Genomic DNA, 27,711 nt, shown 5'->3' on the forward strand with positions numbered 1-27,711 from the left:
AAGTTTGAATCTCAAAATCTCAACGCTCTCTTTCCTCTCAAAAACTCATTTTCGAGCAACTATGGCGGAAACGGCTATTGAGAAGGTGGATCCAGAGACGGAGTTTCTGGCGTCGAAGAGGCAAACCGGTTACGAGTGGGAAACCTTCAAGGAGAACGTGAGGCCTCTCAAAAGAGGCCGCAACGTTAACCTCTTGAACCACGCTCTCAAGTCCTACACCGATAACAACCTCAAGAATTCCCTCTACGAACACCGAAGGTCTCTCTCTCTCTCTGTCTCTCTCACTCTCTTTCTCACCGCATGTTTTTGTTCTCAGTTTCTTTTTGCTTTTCTCTCTCTCTCTCAGGAAACTGATTGAAGCGATTGACGAGTACAAAGGCGAAGATCCTCTTCTGCCGTGGCTGCAGTAAGTATCATGATTTCACGCATATACCGATTTACTTATTTATTTTTATATTTTACACGAAATAAATTGGATTGCACATGCATAATTTGTGATACGATGATAGAAAGCAATAGCTCAACTTGATTTTATTTACCGGCTTGCACAGACATAAATTGTGATGCGATGATAGAAAGGAACAGCTCAACTATTGGATAGCGATTCTGTTGTTGTAGATGTAACTATTAGGTTAAGGATACTAATTATCGATGGGTTAAGTGTTAATTTTGAAAGAGAGGAATATTGTATGTTGTTAGATGTGAAATTTTGTTGTGCTTTCATTTCTCGATATTGTTTTTGTTTTTTTTTTAGTGAAAACAAAAAAATGAAAATACAAACCAAACATCAAGGCCTCAAGGGTGCTTCCTTCACAACTAACCCTTGATTTATTTTTATTTGGAACTGAAGGTGTATCAAGTGGGTTCAGGAGGCGTTTCCTCCCTGCGGCGATGGTTCTGGGCTTGTGGTGATCTACGAGAAGTGCGTGCAGGCCTTCTGGGATTCAGATCGCTATAAGGATGATTTGCGCTACCTCAAAGTGTGGCTTGAATACGTGGGTTTCATTCTATGAGCATTCTCTTTGTTTGAATAGACTTGCTGCAGTTTGTTAGTTTTGAGAACTTGTTTTTGAACATTGAGCAATTGATGATCTTGCAGGCGGATAATTGCTTAGATGCAGAAGTTATATATGCTTTTCTGGAAGCAAATGGAATTGGAAAAACTCATTCTGATTTCTACATTTCCTATGGGTTGCACTTGGAATCTAAGAACAAGATTAAAACTGCTAATCGGATATTGGAACTTGGCATATCTAGGTAGTGAGCCTCATCTTATGAAACTAATTGTTCACTGTTTCATATTCATGCCGGTTGAATGGTTCACTACCATACTACCATCCTAAAATCATGATTATTTGACTAAATAGTTGCTGCTATAAGTAATTTGTAACGTGTGTTGATTTTTTGTGAGAGGATTATTACTTATATTTATATTGGTTTGATTGTGCATAGTGTCTGCCCTTATGATTTAATGTTACACGTACAAAATTTGAAAGGTGGAAAGTGAGATTGTGTCTGTGTTCTTGAGAGGAAAAGAACTCCATTTGTTAGATTTGGACCTTGATGCCGTACTTGGATTCATTGATGATTTCTGCATATGGTAAAGTTGCAACTACCATTTCTCATTAAATTGCCTGTTCTGAAGGAATGCTCAACCTGTTGAGAAATTGAAGGCTGCTTATAGAAAATTTGTTGCACGTTCAATGGCAAGGTCAAAAGCGACAGATGTATGTGATGTTCCCTATTTTCCTTATCTATATTCTAGGATCTATATGCAATTGTTTAACCCTAAGTTGCTTCCACTACGTAGGATTCAATGGAGAAACCACCAGCACCGGTGCGTAGCTTTGGAACTGTCCTTGCCAAGGGACAAAACCGTGAGTCCATTTTCTGTACATTACCTTCTGTCTCAAATTTTGGATGGCAGGTAATTTAACTAGACATGGAAATTTTCTTTGTATCTTGCAGGTACACACCTAGCCCCTTTCAGGTCCGATCCATCTGATAGTAGTAATAGCAGGTAATTGTACTCTTTTTTGAACTGGGCGATGATTTTGCGGGAAATGTGTGATATCTGCACTCTGTAGATGATTTTGTATTGCAAAGCGCTTGTAATTTCCTAAATGATTCTACATGTTTTCCCTTTTATGCAGGAGTGGAGCAGCTCCACTTTCCGTTTATAAAGATTCAGTAGGATGTGATGATTCCATCCCTCATCAGACCGACATATCAAACTCTTGGCACACACTTGGGCCTCGAGCTGAAAGAAACAAGGAAAATAATGCAATCCCTGGCAAATGGAAATCTTACAAGGTGCAAAATTTCCCACACAAACGTTGCCTGTCTTTTTTTCTATGGTTGATCGTATTATTATATTCTTCTTACATTATTGCACTATGATTTCAGATTCCACAGCGACCTGGAACTAGAACTGGAATAGCTACTGCAAGTGCCTGTATTCCAGTGTTTGTTGATGAAGAATGTCAAGAGTAAGTGGAATCACTAGTTTTGCTGTTAGGTTTTCATAGCCATGCTTCCATACTCAATCTTGTTCTTTCCAAATCAGCTCAGCAAAAGGGGGTGAAAATTTTCCATACCTTTGGAATTGTCATATTAGCGTCTAGCCAATAGCATGAAAGAACAAAATGAGTATGCTTTAAAAAGAGCAAAGCTTTTAGCTAAAGCATGTTTTAGTTATAGTAAATACTAGCAAATAGCAAATAGCATGAAAAAATTTCAGCATTCTTATCATTTTTCATCATTCATTTCCTCATATTTTTGGGTACATATTGCAACGGTCCTTGGAATTCTCAATTGCAAATAGGATGAACGAACAAGTCAATTTAAAGCAAGAGCAAAGCATAGCTTAAAACATGTCTATTTTCAATGAGTACTAGCATGATAGTTTATATGCCTCTGTTCATCATTGATATGCCAGTTAATTATTGTTTCCATTAGAAAGCATTGTATACAGCAGTTATTGATCCACCAATTTGCATGACTTACACAGATCACAAAACGTGAAAGAAAAGAGTAAGAAGTCCTCACGTTTGCTGCAGCTTAGGTGGGAGAACGAAAAGGATTTGAAAAGGTAATGCCAACCTTGGAATTTGTGCACTATGATCATATACCGATGTGTTTTCCAGATTTGACGCTTGTGTATTGTTTCTTCTCCCCAGGGAAACAGAGCAAATAAGGAAGAATCCATTACGCAAATTCCCACAAAGCAGTCTCCCCAGATAATTGAAATCGTTGAATCATGCTTGATGAAGCACTTTGCCATCCTTGTCTTAAACGAATTTTAGTAGCTTTCACCTAGAAAGCTTGATCCACGTTTCCTTTTTAAGTTTGTAATGGAATTTCATGTTTGGTTGGGTTGGTTGAATTGAGAATATGCCCAAGTTTGTAATACAAGACAGACATATTTGGTTGCTTTGATTCCATTTCATTATTTGGAAATAAGTTGTGAAATTTATGAATCTGTTGTACTAGTTTTAATATCATTCCTCTAATTGCACTTCTTAAGAATTACAACTACTATAAGATTATTTAAAGGACTGTCTTATATATACCACGGACTTTTGGCACCTAGAATTGACGGGCATGTATCTAATTCTCTTTTAGTAAACTAAAAATAAATAATAAAAATCTTAACCTAATAAGGCTAAGATAAATTCAATTCCATAGATCATGAAAACTCATTTATTCAGTTTGAGTTACTTTCAGATGGGAAACTGCATAAACTCAACATTCTTATGAAAAATTCATCCTTTTTCTTTTATGAAAATCCTTTTTCTTTTTTTTTTTGGAGGTGAAGTGGTTGTTAAAGGTTACAAAAATAGAGCGATTTTTCTAATCTAATTAATATAAAAGTACATAAGAATATAATAATAATAAATTTTAAGTTTTTAATATATCCAATGAATTGAAAATTAATAAAAATAATTTTTAATAACTTTTAATCACACGTTTTCTTTTATAATATTTTAAAATAATAAAAGATAAATAGACTCCTCGTAATATTTTACAAGAACATATAAATTTACAATTGGACTTGTAATAAAATTCAGTAATTATTCCACCAATGACTATTAAAACCAATTTAAATAAATACAAGAAAATAAAATTAATAAATTTTGAAACAAAACAAAACAAATGGAATAAATTTTAAATTCTAAACGATAACCCTAAATAATAAATACTAAATTTTAAATCTTAAATCCTAAACTCATAATTAATTTTAGGATTAAGAGATTTTAGGAATAAAATCAAAATTAATTTAAATTAGATATTAATTTCCTAAACAAGTGGAAAGTGAATATATAAAAAATAATATAGTTAACATTTTAGATTTAAAACCGGATTAAATACTTATGAGTGATTGATTATATAGCATTTTTCCATAAATTTATAACAAAAAATACATGCATACCATATTTTCAAAAAATCATAAAACACTGAAAGAGAAACTAATTATGGCATCGTTATCTATACATAATTGATAATTATTAGCTACTAGCATGTCATTTTAACTATTATTATTCGTATAGAAAAAATATACATTCTTTATATATTTTTTAAAAATAATTTATTTTTTATAAATAACTTTTGATATCAAAAAATAAAATATCACAAAACTTGTTAAAGATTAACCCTTCACTTGTTCCGTTCTTAATTTTTCCATAATAATCCAATCTCACAAGGACTGGAAGCAGCGACACCTCCTTCAACTTTCTCTCAGATCCGGCTTCTTCAGCCTTCACCCATTTCACCAATTACCTCTCCTTTCTCACCAAATAAACCTCCCTCTTCTCTCTTACATTTAGGGTTCCCAAAACCCTATCAAGAATACACAAAACCCTATCAAGAATAACACGGCAAGAAGAAGAGGAGGCAGCATCACATCATGGCGGAGCACCTTGCATCGATATTCGGAACAGAGAAGGACCGCGTCAACTGTCCATTCTACTTCAAGATCGGAGCGTGCCGCCACGGCGACCGCTGCTCCCGTCTCCACAACCGCCCTACGATCTCCCCAACTCTCCTCCTCTCCAACATGTACCAGCGCCCTGACATGATTACCCCCGGCGTCGACCCTAACGGCCAGCCTCTCGACCCTCGCAAGATCCAGCAGCACTTCGAAGACTTCTACGAGGACATCTTCGAGGAGCTCTCGAAGTTCGGCCACATCGAGTGCCTTAACGTCTGCGATAATCTTGCTGACCACATGATCGGAAACGTCTACGTCCAGTTCCGCGAGGAGGATGAAGCCGCCGCCGCACTCGCCGCCCTGCACGGCAGATTCTACTCTGGCCGCCCTATAATTGCTGATTTCTCACCTGTTACTGACTTTCGTGAGGCCACGTGTCGCCAGTTTGAGGAGAACAGCTGTAACCGTGGCGGTTACTGCAATTTCATGCATGTTAAGTTGATTGGTAGGGAGCTTAGGAGGAAGCTTTTTGGCCGGTACCGCGGCGGAGGAAGGTATCATATTAGCCGCAGCCGAAGCAGGAGCCGGAGCGCGAGTCCGCGGCATAGGAGGGAGAGGGATTACGATAGGCGTGACAGGGAGAAGGATTATAGGAAAGGGAGCAGGGACAGGCATGATAGGGACAGGGATAGGGGAAGGGAGAGAGATGGCAGCGGCGGCAGGAGGAGGCATGGGAGTCCTGGGAGGAAGAGCAGGAGCGGCAGCCCCCCGGCGAGGGAAGGGAGCGAGGAGAGGCGGGCGAGGATCGAGCAGTGGAACAGAGAGAGGGAGGAGAAGCAGTGAACCTGAAGTGATTGTTGGTATTATTTTTGAAGTGGTTGTGAATCTTGATGAACCTAACATTGTGTTTTTTAATTTTAAGTTGCTTTGTGACTTGAGGTAATCATTTTTACTGGGTTTTATTTCAAATTTAGTATGAAGTTTCAACTTCTATGAAGTCTGTGTATGTTATAGTAGGGTGGAAGTTATGATAGAACTTCTTATTTTTACTTAGTTTCTGAAGTGTATTTTGTCTTTTACTATGTTGTTGAGCATCCGTATGGTATTGTTCGAACTTTTGGATAGTAATAAATTAAGCGTTAACTAATGATAACATGCTAGCTCGTGGTTAGTTCAGCCTAATGTTAGGTAGCTTTACCTTTAGGTGATTTTTTTAGAGGATCAATTGGTTTGCACACTGAATAGCTTTGGTTTATGTCCTGTTGCAGTAAAATTTCAATCTTGTGTGTGTGTGTGTGTTGTTGTTGAATCTTGATGATGCAGTTTTGCTTTTAACTTTTCAATGTGTTAAATTTGATGCTAAGCCTGTCGATGCCAAACATGCTAGTATGTGATGATTGACCTGAATTTTATTTTTTTATGTTTTTTGGGGGGGTGGGGGGGTGTCGAGGCTCGAGTTTGTGAGAGCAGACTTGATTTGAGTGTTTTCCTAAGTTGGAACCTTAAAACAAAATTTATGAGGTTAGAATATGTATCTTGTTAATAATAAGTAGGTAAAAAAGCTTGGACAAAAGGTCTCTCCTTTGGGGTTGGTGATGTAGACTGTGTAGTACTACTCCCTTTCATTTATATTGTCTGCCTTCTGGATGATTCAATTCCTGGTTTCGTAGTGGTTGACAGTGATCTGTTGCAACTGCTTATAGCATCTTATAGTACATGCGTACAATAGGCGATCGCACATGACACGTGGTTTGGCTGTGGCAAGATAGCAACTTTCATTCTGCATCGACAGATAAATGAAGCACCTATTCATTGAGACTTTCTCCATTTGAGTCGCATCTATTCCATACAATTTCTTTCATTCAGGCTATTTTGGAGGAGTATCTGTTCTGATCTCACATCCTATTTCTCATGCTCTGTCATGCCTGTTTGGATCGGTGAAGTGCTTGATGCTACTACCTCTGTTGTTGAAAGTTGGAACTATTGGGCAGTCTGTGATACTGCAGCCCTCTTTTCTAAATCTCTATTCTTTGCTTCTGGGTGTGGGCTATATTGCTTTCCCAATAAGCAATACTTCAGTTGGTTTTTCTTCTGCATCCCATTTTTCTGCTGCACTTGTCCACTAAGTGATTGATTGATGTCTATTTGTCACTAGGTTGGATTTTTGTCCTGTCAGATATACTCTTCATTCTCTCCTTTTCATTCACAGGAGTTAGAGGCTCACATCATACTCATTTTCCTGTGTCAGTGATCTACTTTTCTTCCTTTTCTGCTGTCTCTATTCTAATTTCGCCAGTTTTTGTTTCCTTTTCCTTTTAACACCCTAAAAATACTTTCAAATTTCAGGACCTTTGTTGTTTTTTGTGGAAGTCTTTAAGATGACTATCTAGTTTAATTTTTAAACCGTATTGAGCATTTCATAGTAATGTGATATGCTTCATGTTTATTGAAAAAGCTGCACTTCTCGTATATGCCATTGCTTTAGTCGTGCAAGCCGCCAACTACTGCAAGTGTGCTATTCACCGTTAGACTATTGGCAGGTGTCTATTTTTATGTAGTAGGAGCATTTCTGTGTTTAAACTGCTGGCAGCTGGCAGAAAAACACTCATCAGTTTCTTCCTGCTTGTATATATTTGCTGTTCCCTTTTTGTTCAGCTGTACAATATCAAGAACTTCACATGCGTGCCTTTTCTCATGTAGGATAGGTGCTTAGGGGGATTGGTTGTGCAGCTGGTGTTCTTGGGATGTAGGATTTGCAGTTCAAAAGATTAACCAGATTGGGGTTGAATTGCCTCCTGTAAGATGCATGTTTCCCTTTTCAGTTGTTATTTTTATTTTTGAACACTGGTGATTAATTATAAGATTGAATCCTTTTCTTCGCATGTTAACTCGAGCAGGTCCACCTGTGAATTATAACATGCTTTCTTTGTTGTCTTTACAGCACTATAGGTGTATAAAGGCATGTTTTGAGGGAAGTGTTGTTGATGATTCCAAGTGTAATACTACAAATATGGGACAACTAAGATGGGCTATTTATGATCTGTGGGATTTCTTATTTCTGCCGCTTAGGCTATAGTGGTGTTTGAGCTCTCCTAATTCCTAGGCTGACCAGATACAGCTTAGTCTTTGCCATCAATTTGGCTACTCTGATTGCTTTAGGTTAAGCATTGCAACCTAGTTTTCATCGGCTTCTTGAGCGAAGGTATCACATAAGAAAAAATTGTTGTTCACTCGTCAACAAGGATGGCCACTAATAGCCTATGATGTAGCAGTAGGTACCTGCAACCAAAATCCAAGAAAATGCCAGGTAGTTGTATACTTGGCGTACCATATTCCTAGTTTTCGTTAGGCTTCCTCTGATGATAGCTTAAATTTCTGCTGTAGGGTGTAGATTGATACTTAGGAATTGGCTGGATGTTTGTTATTTTATGGGTAATAGCATTGCTTCCATATGTGTGCACTATCCATGGGGAAGAAGTTTGAGATCAGCTTTATTCAAATTAGGAGTCCCTTCTTAGCATAAGTGAGAGAATTTTTCAAGCAATTCTCTTCTAGACTATTTACAAACTCTTGAGTGAATTTTGGTATCCTCAAACAGGACTAAATAGGCATAGGCTTATTGTGGATTGATTAGTGAAGTTCATCCAGCAGGTCTAAATACTTTATACTAGATTGCACAAAGTTTGGAGATCCCTGTAAAAATTCGTCGTGGATTACGGCGAGAGCAGGCATCGTGGGCATTTCTTGGAAAAGGAACTCTTAAACATTTGAAGAAAGGATTTATACTTATTCACCATGTGTAGTGCATTATTGATACATGGAATAACTGTTGTGCATTTTTGCATGTTCTTAATGAGAACCTTTTTAAAGGATCTGAATATGCAAGTGTACACTTCACATTTACATCTGATTCTGCCTGTTGGGGCATACATTATTAATGCTACAGTTTGGTTAAACCGTTAAAGGTTAGTTGCCTAGTTTTAATGTGGTTTCTAATGTTACAGACTTAGGGATTTATGTGGTCGTTTTTACTTGAAAGACCATTGGGAATGGCTTCGGTTATCTTGGATTGTAGTCAGTTGTAATATAAGCGAAATATAAAATATGATTGGAAGACTCTTGTATTGTTTGGAATTGTTTCATGAGTTTTTGATATCCATCAAGCGAGTGTTGATAAGTTTTACATGAAAAATTTAGACCAAAGCCAGAGTCATCCACCTTTTGTCCAAGGAGTTAAAGTTCCTTAACCCAATGGATGTTATGGGATATGTGTTATGGTCTAGTTGTGGTTAATTGCAGCACTCACTGGGATGATTGGATGAACTATATGCCAGTATGTTATGTGTTTTCTTTGGTGGGTCAACAGCTCTGGGATGCCTCAAGCCATGCATAGCTGAGAAAAAATCTTTAGGCTTCAGCTGCTTTTATTGATGAAGAGCCGTTGGGTCTATACTCTATATTGTGAATAAGTAGGTTGAGCAGAGTGATTTTTGTATTTAAATTCACTTGCTTTTGATATGTTATTTAGGTTGTTCTAACTTCTAACATAACTTGACATTACCAAAATTAGCCACTGCTTTTTGTGGAGCTAAAGTGTCAAAAAAATAAAAATAAAAAACTACACTTGTTGTCATTTACCTGTGTATATTTTCTATTTTCGTATGTATGTGTCATCTTTCTAGACATTTATCTTTCACTTCTTTTTCTTCTAAAAAAGTTATTTATCTTATATTTTAATTTTTAAACTTTTAAGTAAAGAAGCTTTTGAGCAAGCTAAAGTTAGGCATAAAAAGAAGCATATAATAGCCTATTATTAATAAGCCACAGATGAGATTATGCTCTGGGTCGAAGAATTTAACGAAGGCTTGGTTAAGATTTAAGAGTTAGAATTAGAGTTAGATTGGCTTCCTTACTCTCATATTGAGCACACAGGAATTCCATGCACTGATGACTGATCCCACACAAAGATGGATTATTTCTCCCATAGGTTAAATCAATTTTGATATGATATCAAATTTATCTTATGCTTGGTGTTGAAGGTCTATATCATGCCTTTACCTCATACTCTTTTTATCTTTTTCTTTTTTAATAGTTTTTCATAGTTTCATTGTGATGTTAGGTTACTTATTTACTTTTTTAGAAAATTATGCTTGCGTTCTATTCCTTGAAAGAACACCATTAAGTCTAGTAAGAAGCACCTATATTATGGTGACTTTAACTTATTTAGCAAAAACGTTTTTAAAAATGGTATTTGCATATTAAAATTAGTTACCAAAATCAGTCATTATATATTTATCTACAAATATATATTGTTTAGCTCATGTTGAATTGAATTTGTATTTTGTATTTTAATATATATTTTTTATTCGTGGTCGATTTTGGGATATATCTTGTATGATCGAATATTTTTTCATCCGACACTTGAACTGGAATCTTGGTTAACCAATTTTAACCAATTTTCATTTGCAAGTTTATTTATAGATGATTTTTAATTGAGATTAAATTAATATTTGGTTATTGGGTGAAGCCGTGAAGGTGCTAGATATGCATTTTCAAGGGATTGGAATCCTTTCTCACATTAGTTATAGTTACTTTTATATTAGTGTGCTTGGGTGGAATTTTTATATTTTAAATACAAGGGAAATATAAGAGAATTTAAATGATGTAATTAAGATTTTTTTTTTAGTTTTTTGTTTGGTTAAACTAATTACATTAGTTGTAGTTTTAAAATGTTTTGTTTTTTTCAAATAGTTAGATTATTTAAATTTTAAATTGGTTTTTTGAGAAGATATTTATTTTTCCTATGACAAGAATTCATTTAATCTAACTAGTACGTTATGTCCTATAGTAAGATTTTGTTTAATCTAACACGTACATATTACTTCATCATTGACGTAACATATTCATACTATTTCAAAACGATAGGTCTTACCACACAAAAAAAAAGCTATAGGTCTTATGTTGGTCACATAAGACAAATCTTGAGCTGCGGAAAAGAGGAGAGGAAAAGAGAATTTAATAAAATTAATTTTATAATTTTATCTTAACATAAATAATTTCCTTTTCTATTCTATAGCTAGAGTATTGTTGAGATTTAAAATTTTTTACACAAAAAATATTTTGAGGATTATTTTTATAAGTTTATACTTTAAAAAATGGGACTCTATGAAGTGGAGATATCAATGTGAACACTCATCAGCGGCTAACCATGTTTGAAATCAGAGGAAAAGAATATGAGAAAGAGCCAAATAAATGGAGAAAGAAATGTGGTGCTGGTGCAACATTATTGAACGAGACAACCAAAACCAAAACGTTATTAATCTAGTGTTCTCGAATGCTACAATGAGAATTAGAAGGGAAAAGCTATATCGTAACACAAAATGTCAAATTTTTTAGTTATTAAATTAATTATTATATATTTATATATTATTTTTAATTTTTTTACGGAAATATGTATGAGCCTAATATATAATTTAATGTAGATCTTCTAAATTAAAACTAAATGCCAATAAACATGTAAAAAGGTCAGAATCATACAACCACGTTCTTATTAAATATCTCTAAGGCCATGAAAAAGCGATGATAATAACAATAACAATAATAATAAGTCAAATGGTATAGTCTCTTCATTTTTACTTAGAAATATCAAATTTGAGTTTCATTTAGGGTGACAAAAGAGCCTAAATTTATCGGGCTGGCCCGTGTAACCCGTAAAAAAAAAGTAGATTGGGCTGAAAAATTGAGACCATCACACATCAAAAATCCGTCTAACCCGCATCGCTTAAACCATGGGCTTTGGTGGACTTTCCTGTCGGAATTAGGGTTTTTTAAAAATGCTCTAATTTAGTGTTTTGAATTATGTTTTATGTTTGATTGATAATATTCTAAACTTGTAGGTGTTTAATTATATATTTTGGACAATGTTAATTTTATTATTTTGTTTCAAAAAACTTAATTTATAATTATGTTTATTACATATTTGTAATTATAAAAACTTTAATGTCTGTGAATTTAAAAATTATAATTTTCTTATGTTTTTAAAAATTATAAATTTATTAAAATAATTATAAAATTATATATATTATTTAATATTTTTTTAGTAATTTATATCATTTAATACTTAATAATAAAAAGAAAATGAAATTTAGTGAATTTACCCCACCAACCCACTGTTAAGTGGGGCGGGACGGCGGCCTTCCCGACTTGCCACCCCTAATTCCACCCTAACTTTGAAAAAAATAATATATCCAAAAGTGAACTGTTACTGTTCATTAATTCTGGCCGCAATGGTCTACCAACGTTGGCAATCATTGACTAAAAAAATAAAAAGTAGAGAAATCTGATATCACACGTTTAATAGTTGACAAAAATATAACAGATTTATTTAAGTATAAAAACTCACAAGACATTGAGATTTGAGACACCAAGCAATAATAACTCTCTCTTCATCTCCACTTTAATCCATCTTACATTTCTGTCTGATCTCCATGGATTCTCAAATCTTTAACTTCCTTGCTTTCATCTTCTTTCTCTTCTTCATCATTGCTGCTCTGAGAATAAGAAAGAAAAGTGATGTAATTCCAAATATACCCCCAGGACCATGGAAGCTACCTATCATAGGAAACATACCAAATCTTGTTACATCAACTCCACATAGAAAGCTAAGAGATTTGGCCAACAAATATGGACCATTGATGCACCTTCAACTTGGACAAGTCTCTACCATTGTTGTTTCCTCAGCAGAGTATGCTAAAGAGGTTATGAAGACACATGACATCATCTTTGCTTCAAGGCCTGCAGTTCTAGCAGCAAAGATAATTTCTTATGATTGCACAAACATTGGTTTTGCACCCTATGGAAATTACTGGAGGCAGTTAAGGAAGATTTGCACCTTGGAGCTCTTGAGCACGAAACGAGTCAATTCGTTCCGGCCAATAAGAGAAGAGGAGTTCACCAATCTTGTTAAGAGGATTATGTCCTCAAAGGAAGGATCAGTTAATCTCACTGAAGAAGTGCTTTCATCCATATATGGAATCGTTTCGCAGTCTGCGTTTGGAGGCACAAAACGTGGGGATCAAGAGAAGTTCATATGCCTTGTGCAACAAGCAACAGCAGTTGCAGGTGGTTTTGATGTAGGAGATCTGTTTCCTTCTTGGGAATGGCTTCAACTTGTGAGTGGATTGAGGCCTAAGCTTGAGAGTTTCCAAAGACAAATTGATGAGATATTGGAAAACATTGTTAGTGATCACAAAGAGGCAAAGTTGGAAGGTAAAAAGAGCAAAAGTGATGAATCACATGAAGATCTTGTGGATGTTCTCCTTCAATTTGAAGATGCTACAAATCAAGATATTTGCTTAAGTAGAAACAATATCAAGGCTATACTCTTGGTAAGGATAATCTTGCTCTTGCTTACTCTTTAGTTGAAATCTTCTTAACATTTTTTGGATGTAACATTTAGTAATAAGGTAATGCTAGAGAGACAATAACTCTGTATTTATGATTGCTTGCTTTGCCTAACATCAAGTAATGAATCACTACTGTTTAGGATATCTTTGGTGGAGGAAGCGAGACATCGGCGCATACTATAGATTGGGCAATGACAGAGATGATAAGGGATCCAGGAGTAATGGAGAAAGCACAAGCTGAGGTCAGAGAGTTATTCAACAAAATAGGAAAGGTTGATGAGACTCTCATCAATGAACTCAAGTATTTGAAATCAGTTGTGAAAGAGACACTAAGGTTACACCCTCCAGCTCCTCTTTTACTTCCAAGAGAATGTGGAGAAGCCTGTGAGATCAATGGATATTACATTCCATACAAAAGTAAGGTTATAGTGAATGCTTGGGCAATTGGAAGAGATCCAAACTATTGGAGTGACCCAGAGAAGTTTTATCCAGAGAGGTTCATTGATAGTTCCATAGACTACAAAGGGAATAATTTCGAGTTCATTCCGTTTGGTGCTGGAAGAAGAACATGTCCGGGCAGCACATTAGGCTTGTTAAATGTTGAGCTGGGGCTAGCATATTTGTTGTATCACTTTGATTGGAAGCTTCCAAGTGGAATTAAAGGTCAGGATCTGGATATGTCTGAGGTATTTGGAGTTACTGTTAGAAGAAAAAAAGACCTGCAATTGGTTCCCATTGTTTTTAGTCCTTTGCTTGAAACATAAACATAGGTAGATGCTATGCTTTTGATTGAAGAAATGCTATGTTGTGTATCCTTAAAGATTCAGTGGTCATTTACTTATGAAATAAAGCTGCATGATTTTGTGATCATTGTTATTGATTACAAAAGAGTTGGAGATTTTGTAATTCAGCTAAAAATTGATGGCAGTTATAAGTATAAATAGTTAACAGATTCTTTCTAGCTGAATATTAATTGATATAGTTAATTTTCATTGATTATTGTAAAAAAATAAAAATAAAAATAAAAGAAGATCATCCACACATAATTTGAATGATAGTTGCTTGCTTCTTGTTGTTATAAGCTATGATGCATGGACAATGACATGGATACGGGATACACTGACATACGAATTTTAAAATCTTATAAGACACGGGACACATATAAAAGAGTAATTCTCCGCATCCAAGCAATTTTACATCCAAGTTAGTTCAAGTGATTTGAGTACGCATTTCTTTTTCCTGTTTTCTCCCACCCCCTGCACCTTCTTCTTCTTCTTCCCGTTTACTTCTCCTCCTCCTATTTTACTATTTTTCAATTTCGCGTCACCAACAATACCTCTTCCTCTTCCTCTTGGAATTTCGTCTCCTCCTTCCTTTTCATCATTCTCCTCCATCATCATTATCATCATCATCATCATCACCATCATCATTATTGTTATTGTCTTCTTCTAATACGTATTTATATAATGGATAATTTTCGGTTCATTTGGTATTATACAATGGTTTCGTTTTGAGCTAATTTTTGGTTCATTCGAGACTCAAGTATTTCTAATTCAAATTTATATAATGGACCATTTTCAGTTTATTTGGTATTATACAATGATTTCGTTTTGATAATATTTTCGATTCATTCGATCACCACAGAGAATCAGAATCAATAAAGATGTTAGCAAAATATTGGTGTTGTTGGTGATGACGATAATGATGATGGAGGAAAAAGAAGAAAAGGAAGGAGGAGATCAAAGAAATTCAAATAAAAAAGAAATAGGAGGAGGAGGAGAAAGAGGAGGAGGAGATGAATGTGGTGGTATGGTGGTGGTGATGATGACGATAATGAAAAAAAATGAAGAAAAAGGAGAAGGATAAGGAGAAGAATCAGTAGGAGGAGGAGGAGAAAGAAGAAGAAGACGAAAGCCCCGCAGCATAAACTAAATGACTTGGAAGTAAAATTGCTTGGATGTGTAGCAGGATTCCATATAAAATATATATTATTTTTTAGATAAATCATAATCATATATCATTTAGACACAGCAGGCACGTGTCAAACGAATGCCAATGAGTATCGTGTTCGAAATGTGTCCGACAAGGCAACTCAGCGAAGTATCTGTGTTTCACATGAAGTGATAAATAGAAGACCAATACTATGTATGTGTCTATTAAGATTGACTAAGTTTTCCTTTTTAACATTCTTAGTTAATCTTGATTAATATTGTGTTAAAATTGTTATGCAAAAGAAGAAAAAAGCGGCTAGGACTCTTCAAAATTCATAAACTTGAAGATTCTTTAAAAGGTTCCACTCAAGGAAACCATAGAAGCAGACAAAGATACAATAATTTCAACTTGTAGACAAAAATATAACAGATAAAGATAAGTATAACAAATGACAAGACAGTGAGACACCAAGCAATTATAACTCTCTCTTCTTCTCCACTTTACCAGCACTTTAATCCATCTTACATTTCTGTCTGATCTCCATGGATTCTCAAACCTTTAACTTCCTTGCTTTCATCTTCTTTCTCTTCTTCATCCTTGCTGCTCTGAGAATAAGAAAGAAAAGTGATGTAATTCCAAATATACCCCCAGGACCACAGAAGCTACCTATCATAGGAAACATACCAAATCTTGTTACATCAACTCCACATAGAAAGCTAAGAGATTTGGCCAACAAATATGGACCATTGATGCACCTTCAACTTGGACAAGTCTCTACCATTGTTGTTTCCTCAGCAGAATATGCTAAAGAGGTTATGAAGACACATGACATCATCTTTGCTTCAAGGCCTCCAGTTCTAGCAGCAAAGATAATTTCTTATGATTGCACAAACATTGGTTTTGCACCATATGGTAATTACTGGAGGCAGTTAAGGAAGATTTGCACCTTGGAGCTCTTAAGCACGAAACGAGTCAATTCGTTCCGGCCAATAAGAGAACAGGAGTTCACCAATCTTGTTAAGAGGATTATGTCCTCAAAAGAAGGATCAGTTAACCTCACTGAAGAAGTGATTTCGTCGATATGTGGAATCATTTCGCTGTCTGCGTTCGGAGGCACAAAACGTGGAGACCAAGAGAAGTTCATATCGCTTGTGCTACAAGCAACAGATATTGCAGGGGGTTTTGATGTAGGAGATCTGTTTCCTTCTTGGGAATGGCTTCAACTTGTGAGTGGATTGAGGCCTAAGCTTGAGAGTTTCCAAAGACAAATTGATGAGATATTGGAAAACATTGTTAGTGATCACAAAAAGGCAAAGTTGGAAGGTAAAGGCAAAAATGATGAAGATCTTGTGGATGTTCTCCTTCAATTTGAAGATGGTACCAATCAAGATATTTGCTTAAGTAGAAATAATATCAAGGCTATACTCCTGGTAAGGATAATCTTGCTCTTGCTTACACTGTTTAGTTAGAAGATTTTTAATTTTTTTAATGTAATCACTACCTTGCTTTGCCTAACCTTAAGTAATTAATCATTACTTTTTAGGATATGTTTGGTGGAGGAAGCGAGACATCGGCGCATACTATAGATTGGGCAATGTCAGAGATGATAAGGGATCCAAGAGTAATGCAGAAAGCACAAGCTGAGATCAGAGAGTTATTCAACAGAATAGGAAAGGTTGATGAGACTCTCATCAATGAACTCAAGTATTTGAAATCAGTTGTGAAAGAGACACTAAGGTTACACCCTCCAGCTCCTCTTTTACTTCCAAGAGAATGTGGAGAAGCTTGTGAGATCAATGGATATTACATTCCCTACAAAAGTAAGGTCATAGTGAATGCTTGGGCAATTGGAAGAGATCCAAAGAATTGGAGTGAACCAGAGAAGTTTTATCCAGAGAGGTTCATTGATAGTGACATAGATTACAAAGGTAATAACTTCGAGTTTGTACCGTTTGGTGCCGGAAGAAGAACATGCCCTGGCAGCACATTAGGCTTGCTAAATGTTGAGCTGGCGCTCGCATATTTGTTGTATCACTTTGATTGGAAGCTTCCAAGTGGAATGAAACATGAGGAATTGGACATGTCTGAGGCTTTTGGAGTTGCTGTTAGAAGAAAAAAAGACCTGCAATTGGTTCCCATTGTTTTTAGTCCTTTGCTTGAAACATAAACATAGATTAGATGCTAATATGCTATGTTGTGTATCCTTTGATCAAGATTCTGGTCATTTACTTTTGAAATAAAGCTGCATGATTGTGTGATCATTGTTACTGATTACAAAAGAGATGGAGATTTTGTAATGCAGCAAAAAATCAATGGCGATTTGTCAACAGATTCTTTCTAGCTGATATTAATTAATACAGTTATTTTTCATTGGTTATTATAAAAAAAAGAAATTTTCCATATATAATTTGAATGATAATTGTTAGCTTCTTGTAGTTATAAGTAGTGATATATAGAACACCAATAGTCCAATACTATATATGTGTTTATTAAGATTGACTAAGTTTTCTTTTTTAATAATCTAAGTTAACCCTGATTAATATTCTGTATTAAAATTGTCATGCAAAAGAAGAAGAAGAAAGAAGTCAAGACTCAAAAAAGTTCATAAACTTGAAGATTCTTTATAAGATTCCACTCAAGGAAACGATAGAAGCAGACAAAGATACAGTAGTTTCAACCACCCTCCTGTTGCAAATATTCAAATAGCAAGTCTTGACAAAAACTCTCAATAAAAAATGAAACAGGTTAATGAAATCTCAAACTCAGAAAGCTTAAGAATACTTAGTTAATCATATATATAGTACTAGTCTGGTAGAGTTAACAATACCTAGTTGGTTAATGCACCATGGATTCTCTACTCTTTGACTTTCCAACACTCTTCTGCTTTTTCCTCTTCATGCTTGCAGCACTTAAACTATGGAAGAAGAAGAATCTCAATCAAATTAACTCAACCTCAAACATGGCCCCAGGTCCATGGAAGCTACCTATCATAGGAAACATACACCATCTTTCTACATCCACGCCTCATCGAAAATTAAGAGACTTGTCCAAAATACATGGACCTTTGATGCATCTACAGCTTGGAGAGATCTTCACCATTGTTGTTTCCTCAGCAGAGTATGCCAAGGAGGTAATGAAAACACATGACATCATCTTTGCATCAAGGCCTCAGATTCTAGCTGCAAAGATTATATCATATGATTGCACAAGCATAGCCTTAGCACCTTATGGAAACTATTGGAGACAGCTAAAGAAGATTTGCACATTGGAACTTTTCACTTCGAAGCGTGTCGATTCATTTCAGCTGATAAGAGAAGAAGAGTTCACTAGTCTTATCAAAAGAATCATTGCTGCAACAAATAATAATAATGGATCTCCTGTGAACCTCACTCAAGAGGTGTTTTCAACTATATACACTGTCACTTCAAGGGCCGCGTTTGGCATGAAATTCAAAGATCAAGAAAGATTCATATCGCTGGCGAAAGAATTGGCGAAGGTGGGGACTGGTTTTTCTTTAGGAGATTTGTTTCCATCAGCTAAATGGCTTCAACTTCTCTCTGGCTTGAGGCCTAAGATTGAGAAGTTGCATGGACAAACGGATCAGATACTGCAAAACATCATCAATGAACATAAAGAGGCAAAGTCATCAAAATCCAAAGAAGGACAAGGTGAAGTTGAAGGTCTTCTAGATGTTCTCTTAAGATTTGAGGATGGTAATGGATCAAACCAAGATTTCTCCTTAACTAGTAACAATATCAAGGCTATAATATTGGTAAGAATAGTCATTTTTCATGCTGCTATGTTGGATTCCATTTGGTTATCTTTATTATCAATCCATTTGGATAATAATATATCTCTTGATAATACACTTGGTAATTGACAGTAAGAGAGAAATTTGTGAAACTTAGCCTGTGAACTTAAATGGTTAAATATTGTAAATAGGAGCAACCATTTTGTTATTTCCAAGAAATAATGGGTTTAGTTGTTTATAAATAGTTAATATATTCATCAGTTTATGTGCAAAATGAAGCATGAATAGTCCTTAAGGCTTTGAATTTGCAGAGAAATACAGTTAGAAATTGTCAATAGTACTAGACTGAGATACTTAACTTTTTCTTCTATTAAAATTCACTTATTCACAAGAAATTCATGACATAATAAACCAGTAACCTTATTATTAGTTGTGCTTGCATATTTGTTTCCATATTAGATTAACATCACTAATAATTACTTTTTAGAATATCTTTGGTGCTGGTGGTGGGACAACAGCAACTACAATAGATTGGGCAATGGCAGAAATGATAAAGGACCCAACAATAATGAAGAAAGCACAAGTTGAGGTGAGAGAGAACTTCAATAAGAAAGGAAGTGTTGATGAAACTTGCCTCTATAAACTCAAATATTTGAAATCAGTGGTCAAAGAGACTCTCAGATTACACCCTCCGGTTCCTCTTTTGCTCCCAAGAGAATGCAGATCAGAATGCGATATAAATGGCTATCACATACCTGAAAAGAGTAAGGTCATTGTGAATGCTTGGGCAATAGGAAGAGATCCAAACTACTGGAGTGAACCAGAAAGGTTTTATCCAGAGAGATTCCTTGATAGCTCTATTGACTACAGAGGGAACAATTTTGAGTACATTCCATTTGGTGCAGGAAGAAGAATGTGTCCCGGCAGCGCATTAGGCGTGATAAATGTTGAACTTGCCTTGGCATATTTGTTGTATCACTTTGATTGGAAGCATCCCAGTGAAATGAGAAGTGAGGAACTGGACATGACTGAGGCACTTGGAGTGACTGTCAGAAGAAAAGATGACCTGCAACTGGTTCCCATTGCTTCTTATCCTTTGCTTGAAGCATAAACCATATGCAAAGTAACAAGAGTTGATATTTGTTATCTGCTTCTGAAATAAAGCTACCTTCATTATTGCTACTTGCAGCAGAGTTTACTTTCTAGTGAATAAAATCTAGAGTGACAATAGATTCTAGCATAGATCACTTCTGAATCAGTTTGTTGCAAATGTAATCTAAATAAATTAGTTTGTGTCAAATGACTATTCAAGTTGTGAATTTGAAAAGTAGTTACTTCTGCTAAAGTAACAATACATGATTGAAGTCCTTCGTGAACCTTTTTTACACAATCAGTACATCAAAATTAAACGTACTAAAACGTATTAGTATATTATTACTAATAGAGGGGCCTATTAAAAAAGATACTTTAATATATTTTTTTCTGACAAGTTCTTCATATGATACAATTTAAGCAATAGATATAACGGAAATAACAAAGCAGCAAACAGACAATGAAAATTACCAAGTCTTCTTAGTTGCTGGAGAACTAAATCGGTTAAAACAAGAAGCAATAAGCAGAAACCAAAGCCTCAGTAATTTTCAACTCATCAAACAACAGCTGTTAGTTTTTTTATCTGTGTTGCTCCATGGATTCTCTGATCCTTGACTTGCTAGCTCTTGTCACCTTCATAGTCTGTATTGTTTTGGCCCTGATAATTGGAAGGAGTCTCAAGAAAATTGAGTCAACTGCAAACATACCCCCAGGGCCATGGAAGCTACCTATTATAGGAAACATACACCATCTTGTTACATCCAAACCACATCAAAGATTAAGAGATTTGGCCAATATATATGGGCCATTGATGCACCTTCAACTTGGAGAGATCTCAACCATTGTTATCTCTTCACCAGAATATGCTAGAGAGGTAATGAAAACCCATGATGTTGTGTTTGCATCAAGGCCTAAAATTCTGGCTACAGAAATAATGTCTTATGGTTCAACAAATATAGTTTTTGCACCTTATGGAAATTATTGGAGACAGCTGAGGAAGATTTGCATGTTGGAGCTTTTCACCCCCAAAAGGGTCAAGTCATTCCAGCCAATAAGAGAAGAAGAGCTTACCAATCTCATAAAAAGGATTGCATCGGCGAAAGGATCAACTGTCAACCTCACTGAAGAAGTACTTTCATCAGTATACACAATCAATTCCAGGGCTGCATTTGGCATGAAATGTAAAGATCAAGAAAAATACATTTCAGTTATAAAAGAAGCAACAATGGTTGCTGCAGGTTTTGATTTAGGAGACTTGTTTCCTTCTTCCAAATGGCTTCAACTTGTCAGTGGCTTGAGGCCTAAGCTTGAGAGGCTGCAAAGACAAAGTGATCAAATACTGGAAAACATCATCAATGAGCACAAAGAGGCAAAGTTAAAAGCCAGAGAAGGTGAAAATGAATCAGATCATGATCTTGTGGATGTTCTACTAAAATTTGAGGGTGGTAATGCATCCAGCCATGATATATGCATAACTACAGATAACATTAAAGCCATCATACAGGTAAGTTTTAAACAAAAAATTGTAAAATCTAATATATCTTTGCATGAATTCTAAAATAGCTACTTTTCCCTCTTGTATAGTTTAGTGTTTGCATAATTTTTTCAGGTGTCCCCTTGGATATGTTTGCGAATTTAATTTTGATGCACTGTTAATGTAAAGTAGTTTTACACGTACATCTAATTACGTAATGTCACATCAGTAAAAATAACTACATCTCACATTGACGAGTCATCCAAAAGAACGGATGTGATTGCACGAGTGTGTAAAATGCTTTACACTGTCAGTGCATCAAAAATAAACTAATTGATCATTATGTACTTCTTAGGACATATTTGGAGCTGGAGGTGAGACAGCATCAACTACTATAGATTGGGCAATGGCAGAGATGATGAAGGACCCAAGAGTAATGCAGAAAGCACAGGTGGAGGTGAAAGAGATATTCGACATCAGTGGAAGTGTTGATGAGACTTACTTGGATGAACTCAAGTATTTGAAAGCAGTGGTCAAAGAGACCCTCAGGTTACACCCTCCAGCTCCACTTTTGATTCCAAGAGAATGCAGAGAAGCATGTGAGATTAATGGATATCACATAGCTGTGAAAAGTAAGGTGATTGTGAATGCTTGGGCAATTGGAAGAGATCCAAAGTACTGGAGTGAAGCAGAGAGGTTTTATCCAGAGAGATTTATTGATAGTAGCATTGACTACAAAGGAAGCAATTTTGAATTCATTCCATTTGGTGCTGGAAGAAGAATATGCCCAGGCATCACATTAGGCTTGATAATTGTAGAGCTGGCTCTTGCATATTTGCTGTATCACTTTGATTGGGAGCTTCCTAATGGAGTCAAATGTGAGGACTTGAACATGACTGAGCAATTTGGAGTTACTGTTAGAAGAAAAGATGACCTGCAATTGGTTCCTGTTGCTTCTTGTTATTTGCATGAACAACATAAATAACACAACCAGAAGCTATAGCTTTTGAAATGAAGCATTGTCCATCTCTGAAATGAAGAGATTTTGCTGTGAATGTTTGCTTATATAGATTTGTATGTGCATGAATAATACAAACTGATTAATGAAATGTGTTTGAGATGTTTACTTTGATTTTCTCAAATCTTGTGCTAGATGAGTTGAATTTTAATTCAACCATGGTTAATTAGCCATAAAACTTGGGTGTAATTTTATGAGAGATTCTGAGAAGGTTTTTTTTAGCTTCATTTGAAATCAGACCTGTATGTGATTGGTGAGTGCTAATGGTTAATGTTAAGTGTGAGAAGTAGTTTATGAAATTAGTCTCACATTGAAGAAAATAAGAAAGAGTGAAGAGTTTATAAGATAAGAGATTCATTAATTTATTATTTACAAAAGACATTTTGATTTTTATATTAATATAATATTTATATTTGAGATTATTTTTTTTTATGCATATAGTTAAGTAATTTGGTATATATTTCTATATATAATTAATGAACTTCTATTTATCAAATCAATTGTGTCAAATGATTTTCTCCATTTTTTTGAAAAAAAAAAAACTAAAACTTCTATTCTTATTTTAATATTATTAACTTCTAGATGCTTTAGCTTGAACAACAGAAGGCATTGTAAGGAAAGGGATAAAACTATTCTGTTCAACTCATAGAAAATTAAATCTCTCTTCTCAAGTTTAACTTAGTCCCTAGTTTTGGGCTGGGGAAATAATCACATAATTGGAAGTCACCAAAAACCATGGCGTAGAATGTTAATTTCTCATTGCTTGGGAAGGAATCAACCATCATGTTACGCTATTTGTTAAAAAGAAAAACACATTTTAGTTATTTACTATTATCTTTTGGGTTCTAGCAGAGTAGAAGTCAACATTGTTGAAGAATATAATTGACTTTGGTTATTAAAAATAATTTCAATAATTCATTAAAAATATACGACTCTAGGTATGAACATAATTTGGAGGAGGTAAATAATAACAACTCTAGCTAGATTTTTAAAAGTAAAAATCAATTCAATTTTCTTTTTTTTTATCCAATAATATAATCTGATATATAAGTTTTTGTAGTTTAGATTGAATTATTTTATTCGATTTAAAAAAAATTAAAGTATTGAATACCAAAACTAAGTCAAACTTATTTTACATTTGCAAAATGTTAATCAATTCAAAATAATATAGGAATAAAATAAAATAATAGAGAGTAAGGATGAAGAAAAAAAATTATTGACTATTGGTTTTCACCCTTTTTTTTCATTTTATATTTTAAATTTTAAATTTCTTTAATATAGTTATATTAACTATGTTTTAATCAATTTGAGTTTATCGAGTGATCAGTTCTCACTGTCTATTTTTTTTTTTGAAACAAAATAAGCTCAACACAGAATAGTGGAGCAAAGGACTCTAACAACAAGTGCTGCATAGAAATATATAAATCCTATCAACTACCGAAAGGATCACTATCGGTCCATTCTTCGTAGCTCAGAAATGTCCGCTTTATTACTATGTCAACACCTGCTTCCTTATTATTGAAGATCCTTGCATTACGTTCCACCCATATATTCCAGATCACTGTGAAAAACCCAATAAACCACCTTTTCTGCTCCTGTTTTTGCTTATGCCTACCAGTCCAACTCTCAAACAGTTCTCTAATGATACCAGGAATAGCCCAATCCTCATACAAAACTTCTCACTGTCTATTTAGTATCAAATATTTTAATCTCGTATGCTGCATGCAGTAATTTATTGATCAGCGACAACAGACCCTTAAATTAAGTTTCGATCTGGGAATTAATTTTTGACCATACAAACAATATCTTAAACTTGCAATTTGCATTATTTATTTCCTCTTCCATCCTAATCTTTTCGTTTTGGAAAAGACCTTTTTGTGCTAATAATCATGATATACATGGCAAAAAGCAGTTGGCAAGTTCATGAAAATCATATTTTAATATACCACTTGAGTCAATTTAAAATATATTTTATATTATTATTCTAAATCAACACTATCTACCATAAGTCTAAGTTTCATTCAACAAAAACTTGTCCAAATCCCTTTCATCACCTTAATGGTGGCATGGCACCAAAGTCCAAAATCATATTCCCCAACATACCGCACCTATTATTCCCAAAGCAAAAAATATTCTTCATTCTAGAGGAGGAAAAAAAAAATCTTTTATTGTAAAATAATTATAAATACAAATTCTTTGCACCCTTCTTTTGTTCAACCCTGGAATATGACAAAAAGCTGACAACGGTACGTTGAATAAATTACAAAATTTAAACCATGAGACCATAGATTGTAGCTTATTTTGTTTTTTAATTATGTAATTGGGGTTTTGATCTTTAACAATAAAAATAGAATATATTTCATAATTAGTTGTTTATCTTTTTGAAAAAACTTTTAGGCAAATGTTAACGTGTTGAAAAAAAAAGTGTACTATTTTTTGAAAATATAATCTGATATTAAAGATAAAAAAGAGAGAGAAACAAATTTTAAATTTAAATTATCAATACAAAATATAATAAATTAAGAGTTAAGATTCATTTAATTAATAAAGAGTATAACATTGAATAAGAAACATTAAAGATGAATTGATTTTCAAAAATACTATTTTTACACTAAAAATAGTTATTATGTATTTACATATAAATATATATATTTTAAATATATATTTTATATTTTAATATATATTTTATACTATTAACTTATTTTTACATATATTTAGTATGATTAGTTAATTTTAATATCTTTTAAATTATAAATGTAAATAACCAATTTGAATTGGTCGAGTAGTCAATTCACTCGTCTACTTAAATAAGTGTTGGGATTTGAATCTTGTCTTTTGTATATAATAACTTATTGGCCAATAATAAATCTTTAAATAAGCTCAAATTTATGATAAATTAGTCCTTATCTGATACGTGCTTCAAATATTTTTGATATGAAGAGTTCAATTGTTATTTAAAAGATTATATTAATTTACATTTTTAGAATGTTTTAATTTAATTTGATATATTTTGATTTTGTTTATTTAATTATTAGATTGGGCCTTATGTTTATGGATCTGAGCTCCATTTAAGAATCTGCTGCTGGGTAATGAGTTGCTACATGCACAAGGCGAAATTCAAACCCCAACATTTGTTTAAGCGGACACTCGACCAAATTGGTTATGCTTTTATTTCTTTATCATTATTCTATTGAGCTAGGAATACTATGGACAAGGAAAAAAAAAATAACTACAGTAATATGTAATAGTTTATGTTAGGGTAAAAAACCATAATAAGCCAACTGGCTCAGAAAATTACGTAAATACGCCAAAGCAAAAATCGTTTCAACAATAAGCCAGATCGTATTTTTATATAATTCGAACCGGCTTGGTTCGAACTGTATTCGTTAGTAAATCGAACCAGCTTAGTTCGAATTAGGGTTTTTTTTTTGTTAGTAATTCGAACCAGCCTGGTTCGAATTAGGAGTGAAGGTAATTCGAACCAAGGTGGTTCGAATTATGGAGAGAGAATGTCTGCATGTAATTCGAACCAGGCTGGTTCGAATTACACCAATCATAGTTCGAACCAGGCCGGTTCGAACTATGTGTGAGACTGAATAAGAGAAAATAAAACGCTGAACTGTTTCAAGATTCATTGATCATACGAAATGAATGTCCCAGAACACAAATTAAAAAAAAAACATAGGTAAACAGACTATAACATAACAAAAAAAGTACAAACCAGGATGATAGATGATTGAACTTTAAAGGAAAAAAATACATAATTAAAAAAGCCATATTCATTACTACTCACAACAATCAAACTAAAAGTCATGTGCACTAATGTTATTAACACTGACACTAACAACATGGGATATAATCTAAATAACTCTAAGACTAGCAAGATGCGCACTAATGTAGATAATGCTAACACTAACAACATGCATACTAACGGTGTCCTGTCTGAGACGAGCCTCCAACCTGTGGGCAACTACGTCGCGTGTGTCCGGGTTGGCGACAAAGGCCGCACCTCTTTGGCCGATTCGGATCCGCCTCGTCCATATTCGTCCGTATCCTAGTGGATCTAGGACGACCCTCTCTGGCACGCCTCATGGCAGGGTCTGGAATCACCGTGGGCCCGTCGTAAGGTGGCCAGAAGCCCTCCGGGATGGGAGGTGTGAATCCCATCCGATACACATTGAAGACCGAGCTAATCTGATAGACGCTGTGAACGTAAGAGGTCCAGGTGACCCGTGAGTATGCACAGCATGCAAGTGCATGCTGACACGGGAAATGAAGAGCCTGGAAGTACCCGCAGTCACATGTCCGAGAGGCAAGTGATACTCTGTAAGTACCCAAGGAGAAAGAACCAGTCGGAGTGGTCTCTGCTACAGTGAACTCGGAGTTATCCCGGTCATACAGCGTCACCGTGAAGCACCTGGCCGTCTTCATGTTGGCCTCAATACACTTCACCAAATGCTGACTGAATTGTTGTCCTGTCCCCATCTGGGCCTCAGCCTCTCTCCCCTTGCGAACAAACAGCTCCGCAAGCCTACAATATGTTGCCTTCACCAGGGAGGCTACAGGGAGATTTCTGACCCCCTTCAGGATAGAGTTCACACACTCGGAGATGTTCGTCGTCATGTGACCGAATCTCCGCCCCTCATCACGATGCTGAGTCCACAACGAGTAATCAATCCGGTTCGCCCAGTCACACATCGCCGGATCTTCAGATCGCAGGATATCAAACCAGTAATCAAATTCAACCTCGGTCTTCGCATACGCCGCATTCACTAGTAGCCTCCTAGCGTCTTTGCCCTTGAAGGTTAGGGCAAAATTAGCCGCTACGTGTCGTATGCAGAATGCACGGTACGCAGATGGCGGTAGCCAACTGCCGTCAGGGGCCTCAAGCGCAGCCTTAATGCCGTTGTGCCTGTCCGATATAACCAGCAGACCGGGCTGCGGGGTCACGTGCTGTCGAAGGTGTGACAGAAAGAATGTCCAGGATTCCGCATTCTCACCTTCTACTAGTGCGAATGCCACAGGTAGAATGTTGGAGTTCCCATCCTGTGCAATCGCGATGAGCAACGTCCCCCCATACTTCCCATACAGATGTGTGCCGTCAATGCT

General features: G+C 35.3%; 6 protein-coding genes across 9 annotated transcripts in view; 5 read left to right on the plus strand and 1 right to left on the minus strand.

The window, feature by feature from the left end:
• On the plus strand, nt 1-3,528 carry LOC107472021 (mitotic spindle checkpoint protein BUBR1). Its single transcript, XM_016091594.3, has 11 exons — nt 1-258; nt 347-406; nt 851-995; nt 1,100-1,257; nt 1,646-1,727; nt 1,811-1,877; nt 1,969-2,020; nt 2,154-2,313; nt 2,407-2,489; nt 3,011-3,091; nt 3,180-3,528. Exons 1-11 carry the CDS (start codon nt 62-64, stop codon nt 3,241-3,243), a joined length of 1,149 nt encoding a protein of 382 aa, XP_015947080.1. The 5' UTR covers nt 1-61; the 3' UTR covers nt 3,244-3,528.
• A 1,128-nt stretch (nt 3,529-4,656) lies between these two features.
• LOC107471900 (splicing factor U2af small subunit B) lies at nt 4,657-9,472 on the plus strand. Of its 2 annotated transcripts, none has more exons than XM_016091428.3 (3): nt 4,657-5,869; nt 7,631-7,727; nt 7,872-9,472. In XM_016091428.3, exon 1 carries the CDS (start codon nt 4,907-4,909, stop codon nt 5,771-5,773), a length of 867 nt encoding a protein of 288 aa, XP_015946914.1. In that variant the 5' UTR covers nt 4,657-4,906; the 3' UTR covers nt 5,774-5,869; nt 7,631-7,727; nt 7,872-9,472. The 2 variants fall into 2 exon arrangements, with proteins under 2 accessions (XP_015946914.1, XP_015946915.1); XM_016091429.3 differs by having other exon boundaries at nt 7,636-7,727.
• Nucleotides 9,473-12,373: 2,901 nt separating this feature from the next.
• LOC107471943 (cytochrome P450 71D9) lies at nt 12,374-17,607 on the plus strand. 3 transcript variants are annotated; one of them, XM_052255418.1, is made up of 3 exons: nt 12,374-13,317; nt 13,476-13,577; nt 16,913-17,607. In XM_052255418.1, the coding sequence occupies exons 1-3, from the start codon at nt 12,418-12,420 to the stop codon at nt 17,432-17,434; spliced, it is 1,524 nt and encodes a 507-aa protein (XP_052111378.1). In that variant the 5' UTR covers nt 12,374-12,417; the 3' UTR covers nt 17,435-17,607. The 3 variants fall into 3 exon arrangements, with proteins under 3 accessions (XP_052111378.1, XP_015946976.2, XP_015946975.1); XM_016091490.3 differs by lacking the exon at nt 13,476-13,577 and adding an exon at nt 16,591-16,697 and having other exon boundaries at nt 12,374-13,198; nt 16,811-17,607; XM_016091489.3 differs by lacking the exon at nt 16,913-17,607 and having other exon boundaries at nt 13,476-14,217.
• Nucleotides 17,608-18,073: 466 nt separating this feature from the next.
• On the plus strand, nt 18,074-20,288 carry LOC107471603 (cytochrome P450 71D9-like). Its single transcript, XM_016091097.3, has 2 exons — nt 18,074-19,039; nt 19,506-20,288. Exons 1-2 carry the CDS (start codon nt 18,113-18,115, stop codon nt 20,127-20,129), a joined length of 1,551 nt encoding a protein of 516 aa, XP_015946583.1. The 5' UTR covers nt 18,074-18,112; the 3' UTR covers nt 20,130-20,288.
• A 417-nt stretch (nt 20,289-20,705) lies between these two features.
• Nucleotides 20,706-22,569, plus strand: LOC107471694 (cytochrome P450 71D9-like). The gene is made up of 2 exons (XM_016091181.3): nt 20,706-21,614; nt 21,940-22,569. Exons 1-2 carry the CDS (start codon nt 20,706-20,708, stop codon nt 22,567-22,569), a joined length of 1,539 nt encoding a protein of 512 aa, XP_015946667.1.
• Nucleotides 22,570-26,529: 3,960 nt separating this feature from the next.
• The window catches only part of LOC107471695 (uncharacterized), a 2,738-nt gene continuing 1,556 nt past the window's right edge, over nt 26,530-27,711 (minus strand). Inside the window, exon 4 of the mRNA XM_016091183.1 lies at nt 26,530-27,709. Within this exon, the coding sequence (XP_015946669.1) occupies nt 26,530-27,709 (1,180 nt within the window). The remainder of the gene's footprint in view (nt 27,710-27,711) is intronic.

Source organism: Arachis duranensis, chromosome 10 (assembly GCF_000817695.3).
Source record: "Arachis duranensis cultivar V14167 chromosome 10, aradu.V14167.gnm2.J7QH, whole genome shotgun sequence".
In the NCBI taxonomy this organism is placed as follows: Eukaryota; Viridiplantae; Streptophyta; class Magnoliopsida; order Fabales; family Fabaceae; genus Arachis; species Arachis duranensis.